Source organism: Somniosus microcephalus, chromosome 16, assembly GCF_052327205.1.
Source record: "Somniosus microcephalus isolate GS21.2 chromosome 16, FLI_Smic_1.0, whole genome shotgun sequence".
NCBI lineage: Eukaryota > Metazoa > Chordata > Chondrichthyes > Squaliformes > Somniosidae > Somniosus > Somniosus microcephalus.
The window spans coordinates 70,798,313-70,821,799 of NC_141002.1; the positions used below are offsets into that span (position 1 = coordinate 70,798,313).

At 40.1% G+C, this 23,487-nt stretch overlaps 2 protein-coding genes across 2 annotated transcripts in view; both read left to right on the forward strand.

Moving 5' to 3' along the window:
- cped1 (cadherin-like and PC-esterase domain containing 1) overlaps positions 1-4,573 on the forward strand; it is a 289,359-nt gene extending 284,786 nt beyond the window's left edge. Inside the window, exons 21-22 of the mRNA XM_086009209.1 lie at positions 1,017-1,163; positions 3,316-4,573. Coding sequence (XP_085865335.1) covers positions 1,017-1,163; positions 3,316-3,549 — 381 coding nt within the window. The 3' untranslated portion in view covers positions 3,550-4,573. The remainder of the gene's footprint in view (positions 1-1,016; positions 1,164-3,315) is intronic.
- A 10,836-nt stretch (positions 4,574-15,409) lies between these two features.
- On the forward strand, positions 15,410-23,136 carry wnt16 (wingless-type MMTV integration site family, member 16). Its single transcript, XM_086009211.1, has 4 exons — positions 15,410-15,860; positions 15,959-16,185; positions 18,451-18,746; positions 20,669-23,136. Exons 1-4 carry the CDS (start codon positions 15,766-15,768, stop codon positions 21,131-21,133), a joined length of 1,083 nt encoding a protein of 360 aa, XP_085865337.1. The 5' UTR covers positions 15,410-15,765; the 3' UTR covers positions 21,134-23,136.
- The last annotated feature ends 351 nt before the right edge of the window (positions 23,137-23,487 follow it).

Here is a 23,487-nt window from a genome sequence, read left to right on the forward strand (position 1 = left end):
CCGCACCATTTAATTGGGCCGGGTAACACGCAGGGCGGGCTTAATAGGCCCAATTAAGGGAAAGTCATTTTCAGCAATGGGATGGAGCTAGCAGTGGGGTTGCGACCCATCATGGCCACTGCCCGCACCGGACCCGCCCGGCTAGGCACAATTTCAGCCAAAGTTTTGCTTACCTTTCCGTCGGTGGCCACCAGCGGTCCCTTTAAGAACTGCTGTAGACCCAGAAAAACTCAGCATTCGCTGAACATTTGGCAGCGGGGCAGTAAAACATGTGTTAGGCCCCTGATGAGCATATTCAAGGAGTGTAACCCCTTTTAGAAGGGCACCCAGGCATTTTTGGGGGAGATCTCTCGTACCCAGAAATTGGTCCCCAACTCTTATTTTTCACCCATAAAACAGACATAATGGGGATCAATTTCACCCGCCCCCCACCCCCGTGGTTAGTAGAGGTGGTGAAGATCACTATAGAGGTTCATAATATAGCTTGGAGTTCAGAATCATCTCTCTCCTTCCAAAGGACACTGGGAAAACATTTTAATACTACAAATTAAGAGATGCATTCACTTTTGTGTGCCAGCATCTGACCAAAAGAATGCCAAATAGAACTGACTTACTTCTCCACAGGGATAGAAAAGTACAAAACTACTTAACCTACAATGTATTTGTACAACTGGTTCAAAATTGCAGCAGTCTGGAAGTAAATCACTTTCCTGCCCTTTCTTTCTGTGGGTCAGGTTGTACAGAGGTGCCTATCGTAAGACTCCTGCACTTCAAGAATAAGGCCCACGACCACCTTCTTAGGGCAACCAGAGACGGGCAATAAATGTAGCCTTGCCAGTGTTACCCGCATTCTGAGAAATATATAAAAGCATCTATATAGGTTAACAAAACAGAGGTTTTAAGCTAATCCCAGGCTGAACCACTATATCACTTACTAGGCTGCATTTTAGTTAATATGCTAGAGACGTAAGACATCCGATATGATTTTCATATGCTTGACATTTTTGTTATTGTAGAATGAAGTACAAAATTTGTGGAAAGAAAATACAGAAATACTTTCTCAGGCAAAGGACTACGGTTATGATGTTGTTGATACATTTAGTATCACTATGGGACGCTATAAAGAATTTCTTCAGGGAAAGTGTGCATGTCATTTTCATGAGGTAACTAAACTTTGCTTTTTTTAAACGTTTCTCCTGAGGTTTTTATTGGAATCAAAATGTTACACTGACATTTTAAGTACATTTATCTTGTTAAATTACAGTACTGTAACCTCCAGTTAGGTTCATTTATTTGCCCTAATTAATTTATTAAGCAAAGATATATGATACAGCTTGTTTAAGTAGAGCTGATTTAGATGCTTTTGAGTCTCGCAAACATCATAGCACTACCAACAAAATACTATTCCATTTATATGTAATGATTAGTAAATATATATATGAATAAATATCATCAGTGGCATGTAACCTGATAGTTATAATGCTTCTGAACAATTATAAATATGCTGTGTTGATTCAATTCAAATCCATCTATCCCAGAGTTGGGGTGAGTTTTGTCAGTTCTTCACGGTGGCATAGTGGTTAGCACTGTTGCCTCACAGCGCCAGGGACCCGGGTTCGAATCCGGCCTCGGGTGACTGTCTGTGTGGAGTTTGCACATTCTCCCCGTGTTTGCGTGGGTTTCCTCCGGGTGCTCCGGTTTCCTCCCACAGTCCAAAGATGTGCGGGTTAGGTTGATTGGCTATGATAAATTGACCCTTAGTGTTAGGGGGATTAAATACGTGGGGTTACGGGGATAGGGTGGGATATGTGTTGGTGTAGGGGTTACGGGGATTGGGTGGGATATGTGTCGGTGCAGGCTCGATGGGCCGAAATGGCCTCTATCTGCACTGTGTGGTTTCTGTGGTCTGTGGGTTCACTAGGCCACTGGATAAAATGCAGTGCTGCATCTCAGGGTGAAGTTAAAAGAAAACACTGGCCCTGAACTTCCACTTTGTCTTCAGCACTTACACTGTTGTTACGCTGTTATTTTACTGAAAAGATTGAGGAAATTTGTGTTTTAGCGCATTTGGGTACATTTATGCCTTTAGTGTGCTAAATGCAAATTTCCTTGATCTTTTTACCAGTGCAAATCTTATACGTGTCAAAGCCTCGGGGCTCATTTGCATAGCTCCACTGATCAAGTACACAAATGTTTCCTGGGTTTACGCTGCTCCTGCAATTGGTGTAACTTTATGCCCAAAAAAAGAATGGTCTAATAGCTCCCCCAAGCACTTTAGACAGATAAAATTGAGGAGCTGGTGGGCTGAAGAGTGCCCCAACTTCTCTTACTGATTAGAGGCTTCCAAGGAACCCCTTCCTTCACATTTTTTAATCACTGACACCTGCACTTCAGTTTGCCATAGTGCTTTCATCTTCCCAGATTTCTTTTGAGATCTCCCCTACCTCCAAGCCTGCTCTCAGATTGACTTCGGACATGGGCTGGCTTTCCCCTGGACATACAACTCTGTGCCATCATAATAGAGGAGAAGCTGGAGGAGAAGCTGCAGCAGCAGCAGCAGCGTGTCCAAGCCAGGAGAATCAGCCAGCATAGCAGAGGACAGCAGCGCACCAATGTGTGTACACACCGCACTGGTCCTATGAGGGCCTCTCTGAGGAGCTGTACATGCAACAGCTGCGCCTCTGCACGGATGCCAGTGGACAGCTCTGCCAACTTCATCATGAAAATGTGTCGTTTTGCTCCACTGCCGTAACTGCTTCGTCCGTGGCAATTAAGAGGTGACAAAAGGGAATATGATGAGCTTAGGAAAGAGGTTAAAAATACAATTAGGAAGGCAAAGAAGAAATATGAAATTAAAATAAAGAATATAAAAAGAAATGGTAAAGCATTCTATAGGCAGATAAGTAACAAAAGGAGAATTAAGATTGAGATAGGTCCGCTAAGGAATGAGCAATATAAACTCACAGGAGGATGCTGAATTGGCAGGGATACCGAATAGATACTTAATGCTTCAGTTTAAACTGAAGAGACTAACAAAGAGGAAGTGACAGCTGTAGAAGAAAAGAGGGATATTACAATGGTTAAAAGTCAGAGCCAAAAATCTAGCAATCTGATTAGATATGTTAAATCCAAATAGCAGGGTTATTGATGGCAAGATAATATGTCCCAGAGTTGACCGGTTCAAGTAAAAATGCAATACTTGGACCATAGAATTGAAAGTCTTGACCAGATACAATTTGAATCTCACCTTGTCAAAAATAAATGCTCTTTTGGAATATATAAATGAATTGTTCTTTTTTCTCTTTATTTTTTTAGGTAGATAAATGTGAATTTTCCAAATCAACAATTCACAGAAAAATAAGGCACTCAACATACTCCTTTGCTGGAAAGGGCAACTCAAGTCATCGCAAGCAGTCGGTGCGACAAGATTTTTTACCTGTTTTTAAATCACACTATCATGTCAAAGGTCCAATAAACCAGGCTTATTCAGAAATTCTCCTCAGCAGAGTCTGTGTGAACAGATTGAATATTATGAGCACTCAGCTATAAAAAATGGACACTTTTTACAGTTTTAAGATTTGCTGCTTCCCTGGTGATCAGTGCAAAATACCACACGGCATGTATTCCATTTCTCTCTGATTGGCTACAAATGCTACCACCAAAGACATGTGACACTTTTTAAACCTTTATGAAATCAATATGTGCCCCTGCAAATTTGAGGCTTCAGAATGGCAGATGGAAAGCCAGAAAATTGATGTGACTCGCTGTCTGGCCAGATGAATTGCATAAACAGCTGTAGGCGATACAAAGTATTTTACACAAGATTAAGCACACAAGAGACTTGAAGTCCCTAAGTAAGCCACTTAATCCTTTCTGTGCAATATTCATTCACTTTCTGCACTTTTTGGCCAAGTCAATTTAATGCTGTGTTTCTGAATAGCTTTTATTTTTGTATGTATTGTTCACTAGGAATCACATTCCCCAGTTATTGCTGGTGATATCAAATTATATATACCTCACAGTGCCTGTATTTATACTGCCTTTATTTTTGGCCTGCAAAAAGGTTTTTAATACTGCCTGTATTCTCAAATGTCTTATAAAAATATTTTACATACAGAGAATGTTTTATGTTTACAAAATTTTGATATTTTTGTACATCTACTTTTAATACTATTTTTTATATATTTTTAATTTTTCTATGAAAGATGATAGTGTTTAAGTATGTGACACTACGGGAGACAAATGTTTTATCATACATGGACGCATTAAGTACCACTATTTGGAAAACAGGAATAAAGAAAAAATATAATTTGTCTGTTTTTAAAAAGGCATTGTTCAGTCACGGGTTGTCTTTTATCATAAATCTTATTACATAACTCTTTACCATAACCGTAAAAATAACTTAACATGTTCCAATAAACCAGTAGATTTCCCTGGCATTTCCCATAAATTAAAGGATATATTGTTTTATAACAATTGGAGTATTTATACCATTTAGGGCATAACATGAGTGCCACTTATTTACAGTGACAAAAAGCTTCAGATTCTATCTTTATTAAATGGTATTCTGAGATTTTTCCTTTATGTGTGCATTTAATTTTTACCCCTTACTATTTTAAAAGCTGAGACTACACTATGGGCCAGTAGGAGGTATATATCATAATTATCAGTATTGGGTAGAGGAGTTTAGTTACATGTGAGGTCAATCCTGTACTTTGGTAGCAGTGGTGTCAGTCCTGGAGTTTGGTAGCACTGGGGAGTGGTCCTGGGATCTGGCAGAACTTGGGTAGACACCCTGGATTTTGACAGCACTGCAGTGGTACTGCTGGAATTTGGCAACACTGGTCGATCCTTTGGTCTAGCATTAGTGTGGAGGGGAAACCTGGGGTTTGGTAGAACTATCGAAATCAAATCTGAGGTTTGGCAGAACTGGGGATGAGGTTTTGATGACTGGTGGATTCTTGGTGTCAGTCAGCCTAGGGGAGAGGTTGAGGACATAGTCTGACAACACTGGGTGGGAGGAATCCAATATCCTGCAGCACTATTTGTGAGTTTCTAAAGGATCCCTACAATGTTTTTTGACTGGATGTGTATCTGTCTCTCTCAGCTGTAAAAAAATGTAAATATTCTTATTACTAGTAACAAAATACAGGTAATAATTAGCGTTTTTCTGTTTGCTATCAAAGATCAACTCATTTGTTTTCTTATGTGATTATGAGGAGGAATGACACTGAGGACTGATTTTCTTGCTCTCCCTCCCCTACCCACAGCTAGACAGGAGCAGCTGATCCAGTCCAGTCCCAGGATTATATAGAAAGGAGCATAGGAACAGGAGTAGACCATTCAGTCCCTTGAGCCTATTCCACCATTCAATTAGATCATGGCTGATCTGTGTCTTAACTTTATTTACCGACTTTGGTTCCATATCCCTTCATAGTCTTACCTAACAAAAGTCTATCAATCTTATTTTGAAATGTTCAATTGACTTAGCCTCAACAGCTTTTTGGGGAGAGAGTTTCGACTTCCACTACACTTTGTGTGAAGAAGTGCTTTCTGACATCTAATGGAATTTGGCAGCCAGAAGGTGCCAATTAAACCTCTGAATCCTGGGGAGGTTAAAATTTTTGGCCTGTCCCCAGAATCACAACAAATCCTTTGGTTGGCAGGAGTTTGAGAATAGGTTACAGTGTCATTTTTTGGGCACCCCTCCACATGTAAGCCTTGCAGAGAGGAAATGAGGCTGGAGCTCGCTCACTCTGTCTATCCCCATCTCTGTTTCTGATTGCTGTCAGTAATTAAAATGTTCAGATTTTTGAACTATTAACAAAACACAGGTGATAATTAAAGATTTTCTGTTTGCTTCAAAATTCAGCTGTTTATTGAAACAAAGAAATGAAAATAGGATGAGAAAATACGCTCTCTGCTTAATATGCTTTTAATGTTATAAAATCATAGAATGATACAGCACAGCAGGAGGCCATTTGGCCCATCGTGTCTGTGCTGGCTCTTTGGTAGAGCTGTCCAATTAGTCCCACTCCTTTGCTCTTTCCCCATAGCACTGCGCACTTCTTTGTTAAATTTCATCTGCCATGTTTCTGCCCATTTCACCAGTCTGCCTATGTTCTCCTGAAGTCTGTTACTATCCTCCTTATAGTTTACTACATTTCCAAGTTTTGCGTCATCTGCAAACTTTGAAATTATGCCCTGTATACCCAAGTCCAGATCATTAATATATATCAAAAAGAGCAGTGGTCTTAATACCGGCCCCTGGGGAACACCACTGTATACTTCCCTCCAGTCTGAAAAATAACCGTTCACCACTACTCTGCTTTCTGTCCTTTAGCCAATTTCGTATCCACGCTGCCACTGTCCCTTTAATCCCAGGGGCTTTAATTTTGCTTACAATTCTATTATGTGGTACTTTGTCAAATGCCTTTTAAAAGTCCATATACACAACATCAACATCCACCCTCTCTATTACTTCATCATAGAACTCAAGTTAGTCAAACATGATTTGCCTTTAACAAATCTATGCTAACTTTCATTAATTAGCCCATACTTTTCCAAGGTGCCAATTAATTTTGTCCCAGGTTATTGTCTCTACAGGTTGCCCCACCACAGACATTAGGCTGACTGGACTGTATTTGTCCAGTTTATCCCTCTCTCCCTTTTTGAACAGGGGTGTAACATTTGCAATCCTCCAGTCCTCTGGCACCATCCCCAGATCTAAGGAGGATTGGAAGATTGTGGCCAGCACCTCCGCAATTTCCACCCTTACTTCCCTCAGTAATGTAGGATGCGTCCCATCCAGAACAGATGACTTTTCTACTTTGAGTACTGCTAAACTTTTAAGTACCTCCTCTTTATCTTATGTTTATCCTATCCACTATCACTACTTCCTCCTCCTTTACTGCTACATTGGCAGCATCCTCTTCTCTAGTGAAGACAGATGCAAAGTTCTCATTTAGTACCTCAGCCCTGCCCTCTTCCTCCACAAGAAGATCTGTTCATAGATACAAAACAAAAATATCAAGTTCAAGCCCAGGCTTTTGGGAGAGGCTGAGAGCTTCAGATAAACATTTTAATAAAGGCACTGAAAAACACAAAAGGCAATTCAATTAATAAATGTAATATTATTGTGAGATGTGTAAATATTTAACTTTTTAAATTCTATTTAAAACCACATTATACTTAGAAAGTTCAGCTTTTCTGAAAACATTTTGAGCGATTTTGGGGAAAAATAATACTAATGGTATGATAAGTAATTCTTACAGCTAAGTGTGACATGCAAGTGTTGACTATAATTTGTAATATAAATATATCTTTCTTGTGCAATATAAGGAGACAATGGCCGGAATTTTCCGGGGTGGTAGCGGGCAAGATCGGTGGTGGGGTGGGTGGGGAAGTTGTTATTTTTGACAGTGGGTCAGGACCCCGCTGTCACCTTGCTCCCATGTGCCTTTCCCCCAGATGCACCTGTCATCACAAACCCGACCCGACCCGACCGGCAGAGGTGGGCGACCCAATTTAAACAATTATTAGCTTGTTGTCAAACCCTTAAGAGTGTTTTTAAACTTACCTTTTAAATTTAACTGGATGCCCACGGGGGCCATGCTGCTTGGGAAGCACGTCTGTAAACCTGAGGCGGGGGTTGACTGACCATTGCTCCAGCTGATTAGTTGACAGGATGAAACGTACTATATAAGCTCCCACCTGCCAGTTGATCACTTTCTTCAGGCAGAAGCAGTTTCTCATTGCACTTGCAACACAGATTGAGCTTTCTGCAGGCTGCAAGTATTTCAAGCAATGTGTCCATCCAGTGTCACCTCATTGTAAGAATCTCTCTCACCATTGACAGATTGCTTCTGTCATCTGTACTTCACCTACCATCTATTCCATCAACATGGGTGCCGTTTATACTGTCTCACCTTGGTCCTCAGAATCTGACCATGATGATCCCCAACACCAGCAGCACAGGACAGAGGGCATCAGCACCCAACCACATTGCTGCCCGGGAGGCCAGGGATGGCCTCACCATGCCCAGATTTGCTTCACTTGATGCTGTACACCCTGGCTGCCACATGATGCGCCAGGTTGGCACCACCCCACACCCAACATCATAAAGCATCCCTACAATGCCCAAGCCATTCCTTTCACACTCATCCCCATTGCGGGAGCAAGGGGGGGGGGGAGGCAGGATACCGTTGTCTCACTATTTACTGCAACTCACTAAGCCACTTCCAAAGGTGCACACAAATCTGTCCAAGAATGAAAAGTGTTGAACATAAAGATTTCAATGTTTGACACCACATTAACAGAAACTTTACATGAACATTGCATAAAACACCCAAGTGCCTACCCTTGTGTGTTGTTAGTTCGTATGATTGGACTGGGATGAGGGTGAGTGGGAGGGGTGGCTAGTGAGATGGGGATGTGATAATGTAGATAGAGAGGGATGGGTGGAGGTGCAAGGTAAGTTGGCGGGAGTAAGGATGTGCAGGAGTAGGGTAGGGAAGGCAGAGTGATGGGGATGTGATGAGTGGCACAGCATGATGAGGTTGAATATGGCTTTGCAGTAACATTTCGTGGTCTACTGAGATCATTGAAACGTTTGCGCCACTGCATCCTGGTCCAAGAACATACGTGCTTGTGTCCTCCTGTGCAATGTGCAACCAGGCTGCATTGATCTCCTGGGGAAGAGGACCTCCCTGAGTGCTGTGACTCCATCCATAAGCATATAGAGGGAGTCATGGGAGAACCTGGGTGCAGCCCTGCACCTCTGTGCAGTGATTGTCAGTGTTTGCAGCACCTCAATGCTGTAGAACACTGACAGCAGAACTGTCAAAAGCAATTTGCGCATGGTCCCTTTAAGGAAACTGGCTGATGACGCGTCATCAAGTGACGTCATCAAACCCGCATCACTTCAATTGGCTAGGAAATGCACTGGGCATGCTTAACAAGCCCAATCAGCATTCAAAGTCCTATAATCAACATAGGACCCCAATTTGCATATAAAGGATCTTAGTGCATGCTTCAGGCAGGTTCCCTGGATAACTAAAAGTCGCCCATGCCAATATAATGCACTTCTGATCCAGGTCAGGAGTGACAGATCGCAACACAAAACTCAGAGGTCTAAAGCCCATTTTACGGACACAAGACGGATGCTATAAGTTGGATTGCTCCATGCAGATATTGCTTTTATCTATCTGATTCATTGTATAAACATTTTCTTAAGTCGGAAGTACTTAATGTTGGCAAACAGCAAAGATTCATTAATTTGCTCTCAGGGATGCTCTCTGTACCACTGTTCACGCTATCATCACAGGCAGCACAGTTGTTGGAACTATACCTGGAAACCATCAACTTCAATGATATTTGCTGCCTCCAACTCCCAATTCACCAGGGGATTTAAATTGTAAATTTGCTACTGAATACCACAAAGTAATCAGCAGCAAAAATTTTCTATAAATGCGGTATGAAGTCCAACATCAGACACTTTTCCACTCCCCACGCCAACTATTATTATAGCACCTTGGAGTGTACTTCCAATTTAGCACTAATTTATCCAAAATTATGATCTATTTTCCACTATGGAATCGCACCCACTGGAAAGTGAATTGGGTCTGTTCAAACTCATGACATAGGATTCTTGCTGTTACAGAGAGTAGCTTTTCATCTTACCATCTGAATTAGTTTCAAATGTAGGCCCCAGAGGTGGAAAGGCAGTGTGTTAACCCACTGCAACATCTAGCCTCCTATGTAATTGATTGGTTCGTGTCATTATCCTTTTACACAGGCACAATTGCAGATGTCTCCATAAGGACTTGGAAAACACAATTACACAACTACAAAAAAAAATTATTAATCAAGTATGCAACTAGTAACATTTTATTTCAATACTCTTATAGTTAGTTGCTATTGCAATTTACACATTATATTTATTTATTTTTGGTATTGTTATTATCCTCACAAAATACATTTTAAAAGACATGCATAATAAATGATCTTGAGAAAAGTTGCTACAGGCTTCTTCAATATTTTATATAAGCCTATGTGTCAGTTTGGTTCAGTTGTTAGCACTTTCACCTGAGTCAGAAGGTGATGGGTTTAAGTCCCATTACAGATTTGAAAACATAATCTAGATTAATACTTTAGTGCAGTACTGAGGGAATGCTACATTGTTGTTGGTGCTATCTCTCAGACGAGGGTTAAAGTGAGGCCCCATCTAGCTGCTCAGGTAGATAAAAAAAAAGATCTCATAGTACCATTCAAATAAGAGAAGAAAGTTCTCCTGGTATTCTGGCCAATATTTCTCCCTCAACCAACACTACCAGAAACAGATTCTCTGGGCATTCACTTGCTGTTTGTGGGACTTTGCTGTGTGCAAAATGGGTTGTCACTCAAAATATTGCCTACATAATGTTGATGGTGTACAAAGTTTATGATAAAGTAAATGCTGACTTTTCTCCAAATAATTTTCTAATTTTGTTCAACTACTGTGGTGAAGTTAGACAATAATACCACCAATAACAACATGATGAACTTCTGTTGCTTTTTAGCATAGTAACATGTGCCAAAGCAGTTCAGAAAAGGGGAAGGGAATGGATTCAGAGCAGGAGTTAAAGAAGAACTGGGGGAACAAAGGATTTGAAGAGATGCATTCTGAGAAGATTTTTGAAGGTAGGAAGAAATGTAGCACGGTAGAGGGTTTGAGAAAGAGAATTCTAGAGTCCAGCACTATGATGGCTGAAAGCTCCGCCACCCATAATGGAGTGCAGGCCAAGGTTGGAAGAGTAAAGGTTGCTGGAGGAGGTTGCTGAGGTAGATTGGGGCAGAGCCATGGTGGGGTTTGTCTGAAGATGAGGATTTTGAAGTCAGTGTGTTGAGGGTTGGAAGCCAGTGGAGGATGGCAAAGACACGGGTAATGCCAGTGTTATAGTTGGACTTCATGTAAGGTGACCCTCAGGAGATTGTCAATCAGAATGTTGGAGCCACATTAAGATGAAACACAAGTATATGAAGTAACTAAATTTGTTTTTCAGTTTTTTCTGGAGCAAATGGTCATATTGCCCGTTTAATACTATTCTTTCCAGAGACATGACTAAATTTAGACTTTTAACGTGCACATTCTACTTTTGTTATATTGTCATATAACAAATATAGTTACGGTACATGAAATGTATAGCAGTCGGCCAATTTATTTGCAAAGGCTGCTGTAAAGTAACAAATAGTAAACACTTCCTGGCTGTATTAAATCTTCAGATACTATTTAACTTGTAATTTTGAGTTCTAGTAATAAAATAGCGTTTTACAATATGAACCGAATTGTAGCAAATGATTGTGTCCTAGCAGATATGTCAAAGCCTGAAGAATTTGTGTGGACTGTTTTCGAGTGGTTTGGTTTGTAAAAAGAAATTTGATCAATCAAAAGTTGTTTGATAGTTTCTTCAGGACATTTGATCAAGTCGTTGTTATGAAAGTTATAGAGTAAAGTCATGACGCGGTATGGAAGCAAAAGTTCACAAATGTTATTCAAAACAATTTAGCTCATTATGAAAAGAGCGTTAAATAGATTCTGACATTTGACGAGACAGATTGAACTGATGTCACGGCAACTGCACGTAATTCTGCTGTTACGCTAGGCACAGGGCGTTAGCAACTTAAATAGCGTTGTTTTCGTAATTATTGAATACGTAAGAGTTACAATCGGTGCCTTCGGCCGAAAGGCGCGTGCAATTATCGACGCTGATTTTGTTTTTAAATCATTTTTTTCCGGTTCATACGATCCTTTCCAAAACAGTGGTAACTTAAACAAAATAGACGGCCTGCTACTGCTAATGTTCATCGTCCCCTCAGGCGCTTGAATATCTAGGCTAATCTTTACTGCAGAATAGTTCTAAATAGGAGACGAAAGGAAATACGCCCACCACCACGCCACCTTTCAAAATAGTTCATGTTTACTTCGCATTTATGTCAATATGTTACTTTACAAGTATACACCAAATGCCTTTCTTTGAATTACTATTAATTTGAGTAAAATGTCTGCAATTCCATTCGTAGATCCCATTACTCATTGGCAGCGTGTCTGTAGTTCTCCGTTAACATGTTTTTCTTAGTCCTAGTGCTTAATATTGATCTGGGCAGAAAAGAGTTAAACTGGTTCATATTTTCTTAAATGCATAGGATGATAAACGTACTCTACACGTTAGATATCCCATGATAAGCGAAGTTACTACTGTACTACCCAGTACTTCCAGCACCTGTAGTTATTTAGATTACCCAGCAGGCGTTTAAAAATGCAATGCTTTCATTTACAATTGCAGTTCTAAGAATTACACCCCTGAATGCTTCCTTTCCCATTGGTCTTAAGCACCAATATTCAAATTTACTAGAACATAAATAGAATAATAGATTGGGCTCAGTTCGAGGTCAGTATTTTGATACGTTTGCCTTTGTTTTTAAAGTTTTTTTTAGGCTAATTTAAATAATTTATTAAGCAGCTAGCTAGGAGAACGTACATAAAGCCTTCGCAAGTTTTGAATATTAGTTCATCCGAAAAGGTTCCGTAAAGATTTACAAAATAATAATTTCTGGAAATCAAACCTGTGTTGTATAAATAATTCAAACCTTAGACGCAACAAAACAGTAAAATTACATTGAGGTCTAGTAATGTTTGATGGATCTTTTGCGTGTGTGGTTCATATGTGCTTCAAATATATGGTGTGATATACAAGACTTTACCATTCCAATTACATTGCTGATACAACAGGAACACAGCTTCCGCAACTAAAACGTTTCTATATTTAAAAAAAAAATAGAAAAGCATAATTCTGGAAGGCTGATAAATGCGTGCAGTCTTTTCCCTTCGAGTTACTGCTTTAACTAAATGTGCAATTGATACATTGTAGCATTTGTCTATGACGAAAACAAATTGTCCCCTTTTTGAGAACACAAACTTCTTTTTGATATAGTGAAAAACTAATCAAATCGGCTGGTTTTGTAACGTGTTCCTCAGGGGATGACTAAATTACACCGATAACACCGTTTACAGTTGGAATACAGAACTGAAATAGCATTGGAATATAACTAATCGACTATCCATGCAGTTAAGAGAATACAATATAGTAAACAATATGAATATTGCATTGGTGGTTGTTATCTACTATATTCAGATTTTACGTCCGTTTTCCAAACGCTCTCTCCCATTCCTCCCCCAATTCTGTCATTCTTCCTAATTATGTGTTTCGGAGAAAACGAATTTTGAGACTTCACTTGAAGTAACCGAGTGTCTCACTCCACTTATGGCTCTTGTTGTATCTTCAGGAGGCAAATTCTTCAATAATTAAGAGCTTTCATCGAGAAGGTCGAAATGTACTCGAAGCAAATGTACTGCTGCTTGGAGTCAATCTGCCAGATATGGAAGATTACTTGCTCCTGACCAACCATTTATCCGCCATACTAACGGGTTATAAAACAAAATCAGCTAACTGCAGGATATGTACGCATGCATCAAGCCATTTTTTTTTTGCTTTCCTATCTTACTTAAATCGAGATGAACTGAAATGTGCAAGTTGTTAATTCCGGGTAACGCAATTTCAGCAGAGAAAACCAAACCTGAATAAACTCAGTTTTACCAAATTAGGAACATTAAGAAATGTTATTGAGAAGGATGTTCAAAATGTAAAATATCACAAATAATCTCCATTGCCTATGTGTAAATGTTAGCTCACTTATGTTGAGTGAGTAGCAACCGATTCACTGTGGCAGAATGTGTCCTGCTGACTAAGTAGGTCTCCGTGCTTTGGTGAGGTGAGTGATTCATTAGCCGTTGTGCTGTGGAGAAGAAATCAGGAGCAGGCTGGAACCACCCAAAACATCACGGAAACAGATAAACGGTAAACGTCACCGAAAGGAGGCTTGGATTAAAAATCGAAAGTCGTTTATACGAATATCCGGTAAGAAATTCCCTTTACCTAATATATGCAAATAGATTTCTCAAGCCTGGAACTACTTATTGCTTCAATATGCGATGACGGCATAGTTCAATGATCCATCAATTGGATAAAGTGATGCGAGATGAGGATTGAAGGCAAAGTATTTATATTCCAGTTGCGGAGTGAAAGAGTTAAAAGATCAGAAACTTATGTAATTTCAAATCCATCGGCTTTGCGAACTTCCAGTCTGCTCAACTATTGCAAGAAGTGTTGTACAAATTGAAGTAAAGGATTGATAATGTGCATTAAAAACAGATGTATCAACACCTTAAACGAGCTACCACTGTAGAAATTTGATTACAGTTACCAATGTAGTTCAATCGAACTTTCTTACCACATTATTAGCATTTATGTTCAAATGATCATTCAGATTTTAGATCACGGCGATCACTTTAGTAAGCGCTAAGTTATGTTTATTAAATGACTACACCGATACAATTAGTAAAACAGCTATTTGCAAAGTAAATATACCAAATACAATTTCATTCTGTCTTTGGAGTAATAATATTACTGCACTTCATAAATAGAATGGGGAATTGTTTTATATTACATACTTAAAATGAAATCAGGATGTTTTGTAGAAACGTTCCGCATTCCACGTTTTACATATCATATAGAGGGATGCATATTCCAAACTTTCGAGATATTGGTTGAGATGAAGATGATCGTAATAACATTTACGACGAGCTACAGATTGATAGATTATATATGACTAAAACAAACGTGTGATATTTAAAAGCCGAAATATCATTCTAGCTCAAGGGGTTAAAATGAACGCTTCAAACAATCCAGTCAGTTTCACATTTAGAAACACTCCTTGCGCATTGCACCAACTCTGTCACCCGTGTCCACATTCATTAGTACTGTACTCTACCTCTACTCTTTAGAAATGAATGGAGTATTTTTTCAAAGCATTTTCTACATAATCATTGACATTTTCATCTAGAAATTATACGAGGTTTATGGGGAATTGTTTTATATTACATATTCTTAAACAGTACATCATTTTCGACAAACTTTTGGGTAGCACTTATTGCATGCAGTCCGTATTGAGATTCCGCCTTTTCAACTGGAACTACATATACTGAGTTGGCTGAGGATTCGTATTCAGTGAAATAATGTTGTCGAGGTAGACAGAGTGTGGGGCTTCTGGGAGCAATATTTTAGCAAAAAAAAGTGCAGTGTGAATTGTGCAGAACGAGAGCACATTAATAAGTCTGTGATCTAATTCGGAATTTAAGAACAACAATGATTTCAACTGTAATTGAACTTGAGATACTCGATCAAACGGTTCGCCGCCATCCGCACCAGCACTGAAGCTCCCTCGTGGTCGAGGTTAATACTGAGGGGGTAAACTATATGGAACACTACTTGTTAAAAGTAGTGGTGTCACAGGACAACCGACCAATCGCAACAGTTGTGCTGTCTTGTCTATTACGTTTGTCCAATGGGAAGTGCACATGGGCGGGAACTAGGGGGATTGGCAGACTCGAGCAACACAACGCCGAATCGAATTCGTCCTTTCGCAAGGATTTGCTCCAAACGTTATCTCTCTGCGTGACTTTGTTGTTCCCCCATCTCTTTCAAACTCTGTCTCTCCAGCTCTCTGGGTCAGAATCCTGTTTTGTAAAACCCTCACAGGATCACAGCATGGATAGTGTGGCCATTCTAACGGATAATCCTCTTAAATTTGCAACAATCTGGGCCGATTTTCAATTACATTAACAACCATGACACCTTCGCGTGGCAAAAGATAATAAATGATTCCGTCATGGAGAGAGGGGCTGCTTTTGGATTATGTCGGTGTTGTGTTTTATTCGCGGTAATTCTAACAGTCTTTCCCTACTACTGTCAAGGAAATTGGATGTAAGTAAATCTTAATCATTGAAAGAGTTGGATTTCGTATTTATTTGTGATACACTGTTTATTTGGTGGTGATGTGCGTTTCTGTATACTCACGACAGGTGGCTAGGATCCACAGCCAGTGGAGTTACGGAGAAGATGGGTTGTCTAGGTTTGCCACTTTCAAACAAACAGAAAGATCTGTGTAAAAGAAAACCCAATCTTTTGCCGACCATTAAAGAAGGAGCACGCATTGGTATCTACGAGTGCCAGAGTCAGTTTAAACACGAGAGGTGGAACTGCTCTATTACAAATGACTACTCTGTGTTTGGCTACGAGCTAACCAGTGGTAAGTCAACAGTACAAATATATATTTTAATACTGATCTCTAATCCAGGTGTAAAGACAATTCTAAGTAAAAGAGCACGAAATCGTTGGTTCTGATAATTAAATGGAAAGAGATAAACCAGGTAAAATAACATGGAACAAACTGTTTAATATGATTAATTATACAAAAGCAAAAGATATATATTTCTAATTATCGTTTACATATCCCATACCATCGTTGTAATATAGAATACAGCAGCTGTTGAGTACTTCCATTAGTTTTAAACCAAAACTCTTGTCTCAATTGTATTTAGCTGTACTCTTAGGGTAGTATATTAACTTGACTGCCTCATGAAACCGCAATAAGTAATACTGTTTAGCGAACAGCTGCAATGGGCTGTTGTGCCGGTCATTATGTAGCTTGATCAGAATGTCCCCATGTGGTTTCTGTTAACTTTCTCAACAAGCTTTTTAACCCTGATCAAGTGTCCGTATTGTGATGCTAAACGTTTCAGAACATGAAAACAACATTTTGTAAGGAAGCTGAAGGAAACAGTTCAAGGGGATTTAAAGTGTAAATAAACGGGTACGTTTCATGCAGAAACTGAGTTTTTCAGCCAGATTGAAATACATGAAAACAGCATGTACAGTTTTAAGCCAAAACCTGCAGGCGTTCATAGGGCATTGGTGGCACTTGTCTTTTTATAAATTCACGATGTCATTTATTTGCATAACGAATTTTCTTTTCTGTAGGGTACAATTGCCGAATTACTTATTTACTTTAAGTATAAACTGCCTTGATTTTAATAGAACAATCAATACATCTAATATTTTAAAATAAAGGTATTACGACACAAAATTATTACTTACATTTCACAAAGTATAATGAATTTAGCTTTTAATACAATAGAGAAACGTGTAAGGCAATCGAGGCATGTTCGGACAGACAACAAGCGGTGAAGTTCGTTAAAACTGTTTTGTAAGCTTACTAAGTTACACCCAAAAAAAACTGCCTTTCCTATCGTTCATAATCTCACTAAAGGCTGCATTTATGTGCGCGGTTCAGTGCGCAGCCCGCAGCTGGGGAAAGGGAATAATGAACATTCACGTGAAGTGTTTGATCCGTATCATTGTACAGCATTGTGTGAGCAGTTTGCACAGGAAGTAACCCGACCATATTTCAGGAAAAATGGAAATGAGGATCTGCAGGCTAGCCGAGCTCCTTAGTACCTGCCGCCCACTTGCTCTCAAAAATGTAAACCAGAACCATAAAGCGAGCCGATAAGAATTCATCATTTGTTAAATATTCATACAGGAAAACACGGTAACCTACTCACCCAACACGTGTATATATTGTAATGAGAGTCTTCGGTTCACTGACTGCGGTTCGCGCCTAATGCGTGCTTGCTGAAGTGTTGGCACTGGGCTCCAGACTGGCGCCGCAGAGCGCGGGAATGGACGGACGGCTCGTGCCAGTAAGATTTCTGTAGCAACTTGTAAAGTTTATTGTAGCAACAATATACCAGCTTCTTTATTAGGGGTGCATCGAAAAATATAGATTTTTTTTAACATTTCAAAGCTTTTTTTTTTAAAGTTACATTTAATTCTCAGTATGGAGGATGTTATTTGTACATCGATGAGGGGGTTGACTTATGAGGAAAGGTTGAGTAGGTTGGGCCTCTACTCATTGGAATTCAGAAGAATGAGAGGCGATCTTATCGAAACATATAAGATTGTGAGGGGGCTTGATCGGGTGGATGCGGGGAGGATGTTTCCACTGATGGGTGAGACTAGAACTAGGGAGCATAATCTTAGAATAAGGGGCTGCCCTTTCAAAACTGAGATGAGGAGAAACTTCTTCACTCAGAGGGTAGTAAATCTATGGAATTTGCTACCTCAGAGAGCTGTGGAAGCTGCGACATTAAATAAATTTAAAACGGAGATACAGTTTCCTAGCTGATAAGGGAATTAGGGGTTAAGGAGCGAGCAGGGAAGTGGAAGTGAGTCTAGGTTCGGATCAGCCATGATCCTATTGAATGGCAGAGCAGGCCCGAGGGGCCATATGGCCTACTCCTGCTCCTACTTCTTATGTTCTTATAACATTTGCATACTGCAGGAGGCTGTCGATAAGAAGCATTTGCAGCCTGTAAAGCTCGCATGACCCTGGTGATGATGATGGTTTTGATATGTTTATTATTAGAGGGGCGTGGGTTGGGGGAAGCTGCTCCCTCCCTGCAGTAATGGTGTGCACTCTCTTTCTCTGCCCCCTCCTCCCCCCGGTGTGCAGGTACTAAGGAGAGCGCCTTCATCCAGGCGCTGATGGCGGCGGGGCTCGTGCACTCGGTGACGCGCGCGTGCAGCGCGGGAAACCTCAGCGAGTGCTCGTGCGACGCCAGCCTGCGGAGCGGCGGCTCGGCCGGCGAGGGCTGGCACTGGGGCGGCTGCTCGGACCACATCCAGTACGGCGTGGCGCTCAGCAGGAAGTTCATCGACTCGGCGGACAAGCCCCCGGCCGGCGAGACCGGCGGCGAAAAAGAAGCGCGGGCCACCATGATCCTGCACAACCACGAGGCCGGCCGCCAGGTAGGCTCTGACCTGCACTTACATGGCGCCAGGGAAACTAATGCAGTAGACTTCCCATCTGTCAATAAAAGTGCGCAGGAATCAGGAACACCGTTGTTATCTGATGACGGGTGCCATTTCCCAAAGTGTGCACATTTTAGCCCCTGTGTTGGTACCAGGAATTCACACCGCTGTGTTCTGCCCTCAAGTCTCAGACATGAGATTGTTGAGCCACTTACTATAGAAGAGTTTGATTCCTCAAGGTTTTTTTTCCATCTTGGGATTATCTTCTCTTAGGTAGCCTGCAATCAAGGCTGAAGAGCCCCACCTCCCTTTTTATTATGGGGCACCCGCACCCATTTGATGCAAGTTAACCCATTATTCAAAGCTTGTGCGCCTGTCTCAGCTTGCTGTCTGCAATCGACCCTCAACCCAACCTTTCGGACTCTCAGACAGGAATATACCACTGATCCAGTGGTCACTCCTTCCAGCCTCGAGTAGCCCGCTGGCTGTCAACCCAATACTTAGAGATGGTATTCTGGTCTCCACTCGCCAGGACTCTCTGGACTGGGGCTGGAACTCTTCGCCGTCCGACTCGGAGGTGGGAATGCTACCACTAAGTCAAAGGCTTAATTCAAATTCATGCTACGGTTTGAATGAGTTTATCGGGCTCCCACGCCATCTGGATGCTATATTTGTAACGCCGGGATGTTGCAGGCACTATTTAGAGTATTAGCAACGTGAGTTCTGTGAAAACTTTATCTCCACTGATATCTGCACGGTGTATTGTAAAGAATGTAGGGATACAGCACAAAACTGGTCGGGTGAATGCGTTGAGACTATAATTTGCATTTCTCACTTCTCATCCCGGAATTCTAACTGCTTCCGGGAAATTGATCTTATCACACGAGCCGGACACTCCGTGAGAATATGCGCGTTGATGAGCTTTATACAATTATTACTTAATTATATCTACAATTCATTACTCTTTTCACAGGTCTTCTGGATTTTTTTGCTTCATCTGACATTCAATCTGTAGTTAATGGTTACCAGATAACAGTTCGGAATCTTGCATGCTTATTTATTGAATACAAGGGGCAGACTGCATTGTTCATACTTCACAATTGTAATAATCATAATTGTACCAACAATGATAAATATAAGCTGGGGTGTCCTGCTTACGGTGTAGTTAGTGTCACTTTCGCACCGACCTAAGTGCCAGTGCCTCAATGCCAGTCTAGCTGGAGTGTCAGGTCCTGATCTGACTCCACAGCACACTATGGATATATTCACACTGCAGTTGTACAAAGCGCCTTTGCCTAGCATTAATCCTGCAGTTATAATCTAAATTCAGCTGGAATCCCTATTCATTCGGGGCCTAACTTGACATTGGAGCCAAAAGGATTGACAGTTCCTGATGGGGTTTGGGGTCATTTCTGGTCTTGAAACCTGATTTACGCTCCACAAATTTAGCGTTGATGTAAGGCTAAAAGGCTTTCCATTGCGATAAACTTGCATGTGAATGCACCAAAAGCCAAGTGAAGCCTCTGGAAGGCAATTTCAGCGCTTTGAGTTTGCATGTGGTACACTATAACCCTAGCTAAGTGCAAAGCCACATTTTACAATTTTATAAACATCACTTTCCAATGTTAGGAGGCATGAGGCTCCCCTCCCCCGTTCATGTTTAGAAAAATAACCAACCAGTCAGAGACGGAGATCTGAGCACATGTCAAAGAACACACAGGAAGTGCTCTTTTGTGGAACAGCAGTGAGGCACAGTCAGCGGTATAACTCCAATGAGCTACCTGTGCTTCGAGATCAGTAGCCGCGGGATAACCGCAGCTTGAAAATACTGAAAATATAAGTGCTTAGCTTTTCTGGTAGACTTAAGCAGTTCTCGAAAGATTCTAGTGCTAACTGTATTTTTCTGGTGGCTCCTACAGGCAGTGTCCAAGTTGATGTCTGTGAACTGCCGTTGTCACGGAGTGTCCGGCTCGTGTGCTGTGAAGACTTGTTGGAAGACCATGTCTTCCTTCGACAAAATCGGCCAATTCCTGAAAGAGAAATACGAGCACAGCGTCCAGATCCAGGACAGGTCGAAGAAAAAGGTTCGCCGCAAAGAAAAGGAGCAGCGGAAAGTGCCAGTGAACAGGGAGGACCTAGTGCACATTAAAAAGTCGCCCAATTACTGCGTGGAGGATAAGAAGGTGGGGATCCACGGGACCCGGGGGCGGCAATGCAACCGCACCTCGCCGGCCGCCGACGGCTGCAACCTGCTGTGCTGCGGTCGGGGCTACAACACGCACGTGGTCCGGCATGTGGAGCGCTGCGACTGCAAGTTTGTGTGGTGCTGTTACGTGCGCTGCCGGAGATGCGAGACCATGACCGACGTGCACACCTGCAAGTAAGCTGCAAGACATCAGTAAAGAGTGCACAGCCGAATAGAGACAGAACAAGGCTAGCTCGGAGAAGCTTTGGGCCAAAGGAGCATATTATTACAGAGGCAATTGATCTCAGTAGTCTTAATGTGCAGTTGACGCAGAGTAAGCGTAATTGCAAAGGAAACAAATACGGATGGACAGGACATTCGGTTCAAAAGAAAATTTATGTCCAATATACTGCGATTTGTATCAATGAACTGAATCGAGCAAATATGGATGGTCAGAAGGACACGGTCATGTTGTTCAAAAAGTCCATAACCACTGCTATTAAAATAATGATAGGTGGTCCCTCAAACTACAGAATGTTATAAGCACCTCAACAAATATAAAAAGAGCAACAAGAAAAACTCAGGAACAGCAAGAATACTGAAATCTTGTAGTAACAGCATTATAACAGAGTTTAAATAGTATAAAGTATTATACTAACATTCCAAAATGAACGTTTGAAAACTTTGTATTTTATAGGGGTCAATAGCATAAACTAAAGTCGTACTTTAAATTTGTTCTAGGATATGACAAAAAAAACTGCAAAAAGCTTGCATTATCTGCAAGCCCTGGCATAATATTTACCTCTAGGAGGATAAAATCTTCCAAATTACTGACCATTCACAGTTGGAAATGAAAACATGACTTTTACTCAGTGACGACACTGTATTTCAGTTGCATGGCAACTGTGTATCAAAAAATTATATTACTTACAAAGTAAAATAATTTAACTTACTATGTTGTGTTCTAAAAGAATGGCATTTCATACTTTTTGAAAATATATGTACAGAGAACTTTAGTTTTGGACGACAAACATACTAACAGCTTATATCTGTAAATATTGTTTAACTTATGCAAAATATGTATAAAAATGTCATTCATAATCTCACTAAAATTTGTAGATTGTAATTAATCTTGTACTTATAGTACTTGCTCAATATGTATAAAGAAATGCAGTAGTGAATTGATAGCATTTAAAACTGTCTATTTTTCCTTGCAGTTTTCTTGTGATGTTTTTCTGCAGATTACTGATACATTTCAGTATTAGAGTTTCAGTGATTCAGATACATAGATATCTCGCAGGAAATATTACCTTTTGAGAACTGGAAAACAATAAATATTATTTTGTTTTGTTGAAACAAATACATTTACTTTTAAAAGTTACCTTAAAAGAAACTAGGTTTGTGTGTAACATTTTACCTAACTTCTCTTAAAACTCTAGTTTTAGTGTGGGGTAGTGATTTGTGAAAAGTAGCAAGCTAGCGAAAAATACCACAAGTCCATTTTTTAAAAGAAGGAATTTTAGTTAAATCATGACCTTGGGGTTAAAAGTCTTGGCCTGTTTTATACAGCTTGATGTAAAGATGAAAAATAACAAGCAAAATAATCCACTCGGAATCAAACAAAGTTTGACATTTGTCTTGTCAGTGAATTAATTCTCAAACTGAAAACTTCAGTAATGTTAGTATAACATATATACGACTTTCAGTTTGCATAATTAGTTTTTTGATTATGACGTACTACCAGAATAACATTTCTAAGTCTGTACAATGTCAGTGCACTAGAGTATAATAAATCTATACTACATATCGTATAGTAAATAAGCTAGAAAGTAATGGGAAAATGTTTTTTTTTAAACTTGTACTGGAGATCTTGCCATCTGCTTCTGTGCATTGTAAGTTGTAATACATAGTTATGGATCCTTGATTATGTCGCTTCAGTCTTGCAACTATCCATTCAGTATCCTTGTAAAATGCCACAAAAAGGAACATTTTAAACACTACATTACAATATATTTTAAAAAAGCACTTGTGGTAGAGTTGAAGATAATTTAATGCTGTTGTGTAGGTAACATCTTGCAAAGTTCTTTTCTAATTTATGACATAGCTGAACATTTTAAAATGGAGCTTTAAAATTCATCCATTCTATATGTAAAATTGATAGACAAATCCTTAAAAGCATTAAAAATAAATATTTGTAATATCCTTGTGCTGATTCTAAAGTGTAATCTTTCAATGATTTAGTTCATTGGATGTGGTATCTATCTGATTGTCAATAAGAATTATTGTTAACTGTCCTTTTGAACCAAGAATTGTCAAACTGGAATGATCCTAGAAGCATTCTCACCAAAATCAAAACAACATTTTCCCTTAAAACTACCAAAGTAGCAATTGATAACACATAAAGGCCACAGTGTTACAATTTCTCACAGATAATGGGAGATATATAGCAAACAGGAGGAAATGCCACACACAGCAGAATGAGTATGTAACATCAGACTGAATTTTGATTTAAATATTTTGCAGATAATGGAACATCTGTTATAGATCTCTTGT

Excerpts from the sequence above, each read along its gene's own strand:
- wnt16 (XM_086009211.1), top strand. The coding sequence starts at position 15,766 with ATGGAGAGAGGGGCTGCTTTTGGATTATGTCGGTGTTGTGTTTTATTC. Across the intron at positions 15,861-15,958 it reads TACTGTCAAGGAAATTGGAT|GTGGCTAGGATCCACAGCCA; the intron begins GTAAGTAAATCT and ends TACTCACGACAG. Across the intron at positions 18,747-20,668 it reads ACCACGAGGCCGGCCGCCAG|GCAGTGTCCAAGTTGATGTC; the intron begins GTAGGCTCTGAC and ends TGGCTCCTACAG.